The sequence below is a fragment of the Chelonoidis abingdonii genome, chromosome 11 (genome assembly GCF_003597395.2).
Source record: "Chelonoidis abingdonii isolate Lonesome George chromosome 11, CheloAbing_2.0, whole genome shotgun sequence".
Lineage (NCBI taxonomy): Eukaryota > Metazoa > Chordata > Testudines > Testudinidae > Chelonoidis > Chelonoidis abingdonii.
Genome location: NC_133779.1, coordinates 6,160,473 through 6,170,562, shown reverse-complemented (window position 1 = coordinate 6,170,562; position 10,090 = coordinate 6,160,473). Strand labels below are relative to the sequence as shown.

General features: G+C 61.0%; 2 protein-coding genes across 4 annotated transcripts in view; both read right to left on the bottom strand.

Annotated features, from left to right (window-relative positions):
• OPA3 (outer mitochondrial membrane lipid metabolism regulator OPA3) overlaps positions 1 to 2,397 on the bottom strand; it is a 45,875-nt gene extending 43,478 nt beyond the window's left edge. Inside the window, exon 1 of one of the 2 annotated variants that reach the window (XM_075070681.1) lies at positions 2,389 to 2,397. The gene's annotated coding sequence lies outside the window, so the exon portion shown is untranslated. Of the gene's footprint in view, positions 1 to 1,881; positions 1,938 to 2,388 lie in introns of those variants that run through there. The other variant, XM_032798000.2, reaches the window with a different exon arrangement.
• The window catches only part of EML2 (EMAP like 2), a 41,580-nt gene that overhangs the window by 1,880 nt on the left and 29,610 nt on the right, over positions 1 to 10,090 (bottom strand). For both annotated transcript variants that reach the window (XM_075070680.1, XM_075070679.1), the window contains 8 exons: positions 9,360 to 9,514; positions 8,886 to 9,011; positions 2,755 to 2,886; positions 2,576 to 2,643; positions 1,972 to 2,060; positions 1,553 to 1,650; positions 1,106 to 1,193; positions 229 to 324 (listed from right to left, as the gene is read on the bottom strand). In XM_075070680.1, coding sequence (XP_074926781.1) covers positions 229 to 324; positions 1,106 to 1,193; positions 1,553 to 1,650; positions 1,972 to 2,060; positions 2,576 to 2,643; positions 2,755 to 2,886; positions 8,886 to 9,011; positions 9,360 to 9,514 — 852 coding nt within the window. The remainder of the gene's footprint in view (positions 1 to 228; positions 325 to 1,105; positions 1,194 to 1,552; positions 1,651 to 1,971; positions 2,061 to 2,575; positions 2,644 to 2,754; positions 2,887 to 8,885; positions 9,012 to 9,359; positions 9,515 to 10,090) is intronic.

Genomic DNA, 10,090 nt, shown 5'->3' with positions numbered 1-10,090 from the left:
CAGCCCCCTCCCTGACCAGCACCCCCAGCCCCACCTCCCGCCTCCTGACCAGACCCCCAATCTGCTCCCCAACCTTTTACTCACCTGCCACCCCCAGCCCCTACAGCCACCCCCAGCCCTGTTCCCCAAACAGCCCCCCAGTGCAGCAGGATCAGCCACGCCCCACAGGCAGGGTGTGTGTCCCCTGAATGGGGCTGGCCCCCAGCTCCCTGCTGCCCCGGCACTCACCGAAGACCCCGAAGCCCAGCACACAGCTGGCCGTGGCCCACTCCAGGTTGCGCACGGCTCCAGTGTTGGGGATCTGACGGCAGGTGGTGGGGTCCCCTGGAGACAAGGGGGCCGGATGAGCAGGGGACTCCGCCCCACAGAGCAGCCCCAGAGCCCCCAACCTAAACAGCCCAGGATACTCTCCTGGCCATGGGGGTCTCCCTGTGACACCCCGGGGGACAGTCCCATAATCCTCCCATTATGGGGGGGTCACCAGGCTGCAGCCCTGTCACCAGCCAGTGCCAGGAATGGAACCCAGGAGTCCTGGCTCCCTGCCCCCTCCAGGTCAGCCCGGAGATGGCTGCACCTTGGGCCCTCCAAGTACCTTCCTGTATTAGCCGTTTACTCCTCAGGCTGAGGATGTGGGTGTCTCTGGGCCCCGCAGGGAAATGGGGGGCCCTGGGCTACCCACTGGAAAGATGCCCCATTGGGGACATGGGAGTATTTCTCTCTTCCCAGGGGGAAGAACACGCCTGCCACTGGTTTGATGAGTCACTATTACCTTGGGGCCAAAGCATCCCAGCCTTTAAAAGGGTGGTGCCCAGCAGGAGCCAGCTCCTGGCATGGTGCCCAGTTGGGCCAGGCTCCTGGTACAGCCCCCAGTGGGGCCCGGCTCCCTGACCCGATGCCCAGAGCCCGGCGCTACGCTCAGCGGGACCCGGCTCCCCGACCCAATGCCCAGAGCCCGGGGCGGTGCCCAGCGGGACCCAGCTCCCCGGCCCAATGCCCAGAGCCCGGCGCTACGCTCAGCGGGACCCAGCTCCCCGACCCAATGCCCAGAGCCCGTCCCGGTGCCCAGCGGGGCCCATCTCCCTGGCACACCCCAGGCCACACTCACAGTACAGGATCTCGTAGTCCCCAGAGTTGGTGACGAAACAGCTGCTGTCGGCTGCCCAGTCTAGGTGAGTGATGAAACTGGAATGACCCTGTGGGGGGAGGGGCAGAGGGGGTTAACGGGGGGAGGGTGACTGACCCTGGGGGGCAGGGCAGGGGGCTAGCGGGGGGTGTGACCGACCCCAGTGGGAGATCGACCTGGGGCTCTGGGGGTGCCCGTGCTACAGAGAGAACAAGCGTCTGGTTCCAGAGGGGCCCCGAGAGGCCCCCGGCTCGCTCCCCGCCCCTGGCCTATGGTGAGCCTCACGGGGCACATGCTCAGCAGCGCCCCCCGCTGGCTGCCCCCTGCGCTGCAGGGCGAGTGGCTCCGCCAGCCCCATGGGCGCCCCTCCAGCAGAGCCCCGGTGAGGGCCCCTCCTTCCCTGCCCGGCCCCGCCCGGCCCCCACCTACCGAGCACTTGCCGACGCGGCTGTACTTCCTGCCGCCCTCGGAGACGCCGTACACGTAGATGAAGTTATCGTGGGAGCCCACGGCCAGGTAGCTGCCATCTGGGGGCACAGAGAGGGGGAGCTGGGCAGAGCCACACAGGCTGCAGAGCAGGGCCCGGGCCAGGGCCGGACGGCGGGACGCCCCTCACGGGAGCCGAGGGGCTACTGGAATTGGGGACGGGAAGGGCTGAGGATGTGGGGTCAAGGCAGGCACGACAGGGTCAGTTCCCCTCCCCCAGCTCTGCCGGTGCCCCTCACTCCCGACCCGCAGCCCAGCCCCGGGCTCCTCACCCCCAGCTCTGCCGGTGCCCCTCACTCCCGACCCGCAGTCCCTGCCAGCCCAGCTGTAGCTGCCCCCTCAGTGTGCCGGGGGTCCCCTACCTGGTGAGAAGCTGACGACGGAGATGGGCTCGCTGCCGTCTGTGTGGATTGTGACTAGGTCCCGTGTCTCTGTGTCCAGCACCAGCCACCTGGTGGGGAGAACGGGACTGTGGCCCAGGGACCCTGCACCTGCCCAGCATCTGTTCGATGGGTGACAGATACCCGGGGGTGGAGGGAACGGCCTGGCACCCCCTTCTCCAATAATCCTTCATCTTGGGGTCTGGCCCTCTGTGTGGCTGGGATCTCGGGAGGGCGGGCGCTCTAGGGTGCAGGATCCCGAGTTGGAGCTGCAGCAGCGCATCCTGCCTGCAGGCAGCATGGCCGGAGCCGGCTGGCGACCCCCACCCTGGGGGTGCCCAGGGATGGGGGGGTCACTAGAGCGCCAGCTCCCAGGCTAGGCCTGAGCCCACCATCCACACCCAGCTCTGCCAGGCACTGGGGCTATGCGGGGCACTGCCACTGCCAAGAGGCTGCCAGCTCGGAGGCAGCGGCACGGACCCTGTGCCCTCCCCCACCCCACAGGAACGAGGCTTTGTGCCTCACTCCCCGCAGGGCTGCAGTGCCACCCCCCAGAGTCAGCCCCTTCCACACCCCACTCCCATACCTTCCCGTCACCGTCCCCACCGCCAGCACGGAGCCGCTGGGATGGAAGCCAGCCGAGCGGGCCGCATCCTGGGGGGCAGAGAGAGACAGGTTTACTCCAGGCCTAGGACAGCTGCAGCCAATGCCCCACCTCCACCCTGTGGGACCCTCCCAGCCCGTGGGGCCCCCCAATCCGCTCACCTCGATGGCTTTGCTCCACAGCGGCCGGCGGGTGGCCATGCTCCACAGATGAACCTGCCTGTCCTGGCCACAGGTCAGGAACTGGTCCAGACTGGGGTGGGTGGCCAGGCCCCAGAGCTCCTCCATGTGACCCTGGGGAGAGACAGCCCTGCTGAGTGCCCAGCCCTTCCCACCCAGGGCCCCCCGTGCCTTAGCGAGGTGGGAATGATCCCCACAGCGATGAGGAGAGAACCCAGGAGTCCTGGCCACCTCCCCTCCCAGAGTTGGAGAGAACCCAGGAGTCCTGACTCCTGACCCACAAACCAGGTTGCAACTGTTTTCTGTGTATGTCATTATGGCTAAGACCCCGCATCTTGCCCTGCTCCCAAGCGCTCAACCCCTACACCCAAGGCCCTCATGAGCCCTCTCCTCCCCCCAGGTGACCACAGAATCACAGAAGGGTAGGACAGGAAGGGACCTCGAGAGGGCACCTAGTTCAGCCCCCTGCACTCACGGCAGGACCAAGTAATAACTCACCCTGCCTGCTGCTCATCCATCCTGCTCTTAAAAACCTCCAGGGACAGAGATTCCAACCCTCCCTGGGCAATTTGTTCCAGGGCTTAGCTACCCAGACAGGAACCTGTTCCTAATGTCTGACCTAAACCGCCCTGGCTGCAATTTAAGCCCGTTGCTTCTTGTCCTGTCCTCAGAGGTTAATAAGAACAATTTTCACCCTCCTCCTTGTAACCACCTGTTATGTCCCTGAAACTGTTGTCATGTCCCCGCTCAGTCTTTTCTCCAGACTTAACAAACCCAATTCATCCAGTTGTCCCTCATAGCTCATGTTTTCTAGCCCTTTCATCAGGTTTGTTACTCTTCTCTGGACTCTCCAATTTGTCCACATCTTTCCTGAAATGTGGTGCCCAGAACTGGACACAATCCTCCAGCTGAGGCCTAATCAGCGTGGAGCAGAGCGGCAGAATGACTTCTCGTGTCTGCCTTACAACACTCCTGCTAATACAGCCCAGAAGGACGTTTGATTTTTTTTGCAACAGCTTTACTCTATTGACTCATATTTAGCTTGTGATCCACTGTGACCCCCAGATCCCTTTCCGCAGGCTCCTACCTAGGCAGCCATTTCCCGTTTTGTACGTGTGCAACTGACTGTTCCTTCCCAAGTGGAGCACTTTGCATTTGCCCTTATTGAATTTCACCCTATTTCCTTCAGATCATTTCTCCAGTTTGTTCAGATCATTTTGAATTTTAATCCTGTCCTCCAAAACGCTTGCAACCCCTCCCAGCTTGGTATCATCCGCAAACTTTATAAGTGTACTCTCTATGCCATTATCTAAATCACTGATGAAGATATGGAACAGAACCGATCCCTGCGGGACGCCACTCCATGAGCCCTTCCACCAATACCACTCGGAGGGCTTTAGGTCAGAGAAAAGGTGCGGANTTATCTAAACCACTGATGAAGATATTGAACAGAACCAGACCTAGAACCGATCCCTGCGGGACCCCACTCGTCGTGCCCTTCCAGCCTGACTGTGAGCCACTGATAACTACGCTCTGGGAACAATTTCCCAATCAGTTATGCATCCACCTTATAGTAGCTCCACCTAGGTTGTATCAAAAGCCTCACTAAAGTCAAGATATACCATAGTTACTGCTCTCCCCACCCCATCCACAAGGCTTGTTACCCTGTCAAAGAAAGCTATTAGGTTGGTTTGACATGATTTGTTCTTGACAAATCCATGCTGTTATTTTCTTGTCTTCTAGGTGTTTGGAAATTGATGGATTATTTGCTCGTCTCTTTTTGGGTACGGAAGTTAAACTGATTGGTCTGTAATTCCCTGGGTTGTCTTCATTCCCCTTGCTATCGATGGACACCATATTTGCCCTTTTCCAGTTCTCTGGAATCTCTCCTGTCTCCCATGAGGCTTTGACGATAATTGCTAATCTCCTCAGTCAGATCATGGAGTATTCTAGGCACCCCCTGCCTGTGCTCGCATCTCACAGCCTGATGCCCCCAACAACCAGGCTCAGGATGTGGCATGAGACCCCCCAGGATCCAGACCCCAAAGAGCAGAAAGCCCCAACCAGGAAGGCAGAAGGATGGGCTGAGCCAGCACAGAGCTCTTCTATTGGCTGTCAGGGAAGTCTCAGCACCATTTGTCCCTCCCCAGACTCCTACTCCAGGCCATGGCAGGGCATCCTGCATGGAGGGCGGATAGGGATACCTGTGGGGTGGTGGATACCTACTTGGGTGGCAATGGGTACCTGCAGGGAGGGTGAGGTGGGGATGGATACCTGCGGAGGAGGGGATGGATACCTGCAAGGGGGAGAGAAGGGGAGGGGATGGATACCCATGGGGATGCGGGGTAGGGATGGGTACCTGGGGAATGAGGGGGAGAGGCAGAGGAGATGGTACCTGCAAGGAGGAGAGGGGGAAGGAATAGGTGTGTTGAAGTGGAAATTTTCTGTAAAGATTTAAGTATGAGTACTGTGCGTGCCTCAGTTTCCCTTTATGCTGCATTGTCACCAAGGGGTCGGGAACGGGCTGATTTCTCTCAGTGGCAGCCTAGAGATGCAGGTGTGAATGGCGCCGGGCTGTCTCGGGTTTGGGGGCCCAGGTCAATGGAGAGTCCCCGAAGACAACGGTCAATCCAATCAGCGGGACACTTGGTACCTAGCAACCATCGAGCATGGAGGACTCCCCCATGCAGAAAGTTAGCCAGGTTTGAGCAACTGGGAACGGGAGGGGCCAGGTGGCCTGGGCCTGGGAACTTGAACAAAGCTGACACGGAGGGACAGGCTAGGAGCGAAGGGGGTCACACGGCTCAGCTGGGCTCTGGGCTGATGACAATGGGTCAGGCTGTAACTTTTTTCTTCTGGCTGACCAGACACTTTCTATGCTGGGGTCCAGTCGACTAACACAGCCGAATGTTTAGACAGCGCTGGCTGAGCATCCCTGCAGATGCTGAACGAGGTGCATTGCTCCCTAGGTTTGTACAACTATCCCTCAGGGTCTGCCTCAGTGGGTCTCGCTGAGTGGAGCTCACAGTGGAAGTACAGGGGCTGGTGGCCCAGGGTCCAGCAGGGAGGTGGTGACGCTGCGGAGCCTGCTCTGGAGGAAGAGTGAGACTCCCAGAGACTCTGGTGCACTGACGGGGGCCTCTCCAAAGCTAAGGCCAGAGCACCAACCCTGTTGATCCATGACTGGTGGAGGCAGAAGTGGGATGCTGAATACATAAGAAGCCGTTTGCAGTAAGTGACGTGCAGGAAATGGTATAGTATCATCTCCCTAAGGACATCGCAACCCGGGCAGGGAGACAGGGTTAGGCGCTGGGATGCTCAATAAGGAGAAGCTGATTGCACGGCTGGAGAAAGACGATGGGCCCACGAAGCAGGTTCTAGACCCCAAGCGGGTCTGAGAGTGGCCGAGGCAGCAGCCGGGCAGTGACACACACAGTGGCTGAGGCAGCAGCAGGATGTCCTCAAGATCTGGTTCCCTGTCCAGACCTTCATGACCTGGCTTCCCACTGACAGACGTGAAGTGGTGGGAGCTGGAGCTGAGAGGGAAGGAGCTGTTGGACCCAGAAGAGCAGGGACTGGAGATGGAGGAGCGAGAGGACCCTCTGAGGGACAAGTGGGAAAGGCCCTGGGGATGCCAACTCCAAAAGGAGCCTAGATACCACGGTTTAGTGGTGGGGGGAGCGCGATGTAGATGCCGACCTCCCTGCCTTTGCCTGGGCCTGTGATCTGAACCTGGCTGGCCCTGCGGCTCGGCTGTCTCACCCCTCCCGCAGCCCCGGAGCCATATGGGGGGATGGGGTGGAGACTGGGGACTGTTCCAACAGGGCCCCACTGAAATGGACCCTGCAGCCTGGAGGAGATGGTTTCAGGGCATGCAAAGACACCCACAGAGAAGCTGGGAGAATCTCTCCGCAGCTCGGGTCAGGGTGGAGGGGCCCCCCAGGCTGGAAGAGCCGGATAACCTGGCTGGGTTGGAGCTGTACAGTAAGATCTGTCCCCACAAGCTTAAACCGTGGCTCTCGGACAGGGAGGTGAAGGATCTGCCCAGTGCTGGCTGGCAGAGAGGGGGGTGGGCAGCAGGGCTAGGTATGGAAAGAGACCCCAAGGGGATTGGCCTGAGCATGGGTCCAGAGAAGGGGAACCAATGGCAGCATCCCAGGAGGGGGACTAGGGGAAAGCTTCAGTTGAGGGTGGGTCACACTCCGGCAGCCCAGGCAGGCAGCCTGCAGCTCAGGCCCCCAGAGTGACAACCTGTGACTGAGCAGGGGAGGAAGCAGAGACCCAGCCAGCCCCTGGGGGCACAGACAGGCTCCCACTCCAGTGTCTGGCTGTACTCCCCAAGGGCTCACACCCACCGGAGTGGGCGCGGTGATCGGGGGAAAGACATTCATGGGGTGGAGAGATGCTGGGACAGAGAGAACCCTGCTCAAGCCCTGTGTGGTGCAACCCCACCCGACGCTGAAGGGCTGGGACCTGGGGCAAAGAATCCAAACGTGACCCTGTTCGCTGTGCCGATGGCTCAGATCCCTGCAGCTCAGGAAGGGGGGAGGGTGGGGGCTGGTCCTTGGGGCTCTCCAGGATATCAGGTTTGAGGCCCTTGAGCGAATGACCGTGTTGCTTTAAGACAGGATCCAGGCCCAGCTTCTGTAACCGCCAGAGCTCTGAGTCATGCCAGCCAGGTGAGATGCAGCTATTCGAGAACAGCAAACAGCTCAGCTGGCAGGGAGAGGGGGGGTTTCCCCCTGGCTCAGGACACCTGCTGGTCTGTAACCAGACACCTGGATCCAGTCCCCGCCCAGCTCCGCACAGGCTGAGGCCAGCTCCCAGCAGACCCCAGCTGAGCCTGGGCGCACACACAGGCGGGGCAGGGGGCAGTCAAACCAGTTTGCCTTGTCCAGGGGTGAGAGAAGCCCCAGGGAAGGGGGAAGCAGCTGGAAGGCTCTGGCTGTGAAATCCCAGCCCTCCAGAAGCGAGGGCCGGGTGGGGGGCGGGGTGAGAGGACTCTGCCCTGGGGGCAATGGCAACAGGTTACCCCAAGAGGGAGATGGGCACCTTGCATATGAGCAGCCCTGGGGTTGGGACCCAGCTCCAAAGGGGGAGCCCCCTGCAACCTGGCCTCACCAGCCCCTGGGACACCAGAGGCCCTGAGATACGGCTGGGGCAAGGAGTCCCACCCCAGCTGACCCGGACACTGCTGGCACATGGGGAACAGGGGTCACTGCCCTCCTTGCTCGCTGGCAGATGAGGGGGGCAGGGAGCGGCAGGACCCCAGGCCAGTTTCAAACCCGAAAGATCCTGGCAGGGCAGCTGCCCGGGGCGGAGAAGGTGGGGCTGAACTTCCCCAGGTCACTGGCTGAAGCGATCCCGATTAGTTCGGTCTCAAAGCGGGAAGAGATGCGACCAAGTGGGAATTTTCTGCAAACATTTGGTATGAATACTACGCATGCCTCAGTTTCCCCCCTACGCTGCAGTGTCACCGAGGGGGTGGGAACAGGCTGGTTACTCTCGGTGGAGGCCTCGAGATGCAGGTGTGAACGGTGCCGGGCTGTCTGGGGGCCCTGGTCCATGGAGAGTCCCCGAAGACAATGGCCAATCCAATCAGCGGGACATTTGCTACCAAGCACCTAACGAGCATGGAGGCCCCGCTCTGCAGGACCCCAGCCTGCTTTGAGCAGCTGGGAACAAAGGACTGAGGAGAGGCTGGCTGGGACATCTGGAAACGTGAACAAAGATGACACACAAAGGGGGTGGCACGGCTGGGGCTGTAACTTGCTCCTCTGCTGACCAAGGACTTTCTGCGCTGGGGCCAGTTGCCTAATAACCCTGCCGGTGCCCGCGCTGTACGAGCCTCATCCAGGGTCTGCCTCAGTGGGTCTCCCTGAACGGAGCTCACAGTGGGGCTGGCAGCCCAGGGGTCCAGCCTAGAGAGGCGGTGAAGCCGCAGGGCCTACCCCAGAGGAACAGTGAGACCCCCAGGGGTCCGGTGCACTGATAGGGCCTCCCAGAGACTCTTCCAAAGCTGGGGCCAGAGCCCTGAACCTTTGGGTCTGTAATGATGAGTCCTTGCACTGGGGAGGGTGGGGAAACCTGCACAGGAGAGGTGGGAGGGGTACCTGCACCAGGGAGGAGAAGCCGGTGGCCAGAGAGCCCTGCAGCACGGAGTTGCGGGTTGTCCCCACGAAGAGGGTGTCGTCTTTGCCTTCTGCGATGGTGCGCACAGGCCCAAAGCTCTCTGAGACCTGGGGAAGTGAGAGCACTGAGCCATCGGCATAGCTGGGGATAGAACCCAAGTGTCCTGGCTCCCAGCCCCCACCTGCTCTAACCCACTAGCCCCCCACTCCCCTCTCAGAGCTGGGGAGAGAACCCAGGTGTCCTGGCTCCCAGCCCTGCCCCCCCTCAATGCTCTAACCCACTAGCTCCTCACCCCAGTCCCAAAGCTGGGGAGAGAACCCAGGAGTCCTGGCTCCTGGGATTCTGCCCATCCTCCCTCCTGCCCCATGGTGCCTGTGTGGCAGCAGGAACACTGCACCCTAATGGGGATCCATGGGGGAGGGGCAGTAGCTGCTTCCCCCATTGACCCCCCTCACCTCGTTCTCCTGCAGCTTCTGGTAGTCACGCCCCCAGAGCACGACCCGGCGGTCCTTGCCGCCACCCGAGACGATGGTCCCGTTGCGCAGCACACACAGCCCGAAGATGCCACCCTCGTGGGCCCCCAGAACCGCCTGGCTGATCCGGTTCCCCCCTGCCAGAAAGAGCACAGTCAGCAGGGAGATCCCGTGGTGGAACCCCCCATGCCTCCGCAGAAACACCCCCCCAGCTGAGACCCACCACGCCCCCGCAGACCCCCTCTCCCCCCCGCTGGGACCCACCACGCTCCTGCGCCTGCAGAACCCCCCCCAAGCTGGGATCCATGCCCCCTTCCCCACCAGTGACCCAACGCCCTCCCTCCCGTAGCCTTGCAGGGGGAGAGGCAGCTGTAATTTAGGGTCACCAGGGGGTGGTTACAGGGTCACTTGTGCTGCTATGATTCCAGCCCCCTGTGATGAAGTGGGAAAGTTCTTAATGTTTTCTCTGAGTGCTGTGTGCGTGCCTCAGTTTCCCCTGTGCGTTTCTCCAGTGTCCAGGGGTGTGTGATTGTTGCAGAGCCCAGTGTGATGCTGTCTGCACAGAGAATGGCCGACACCCTGTCTCCTGGCAGCTGATGGGCCGGGCCCCTCCTCTGCAAAGGTGCCAACTGAAGGTGTTGGAGAACAAAGATATCAGGTGACCTCCTGGCCTGGGGAAAGAGGCAAAGGCGAGAGAAGGGGCTGGAGTTTTT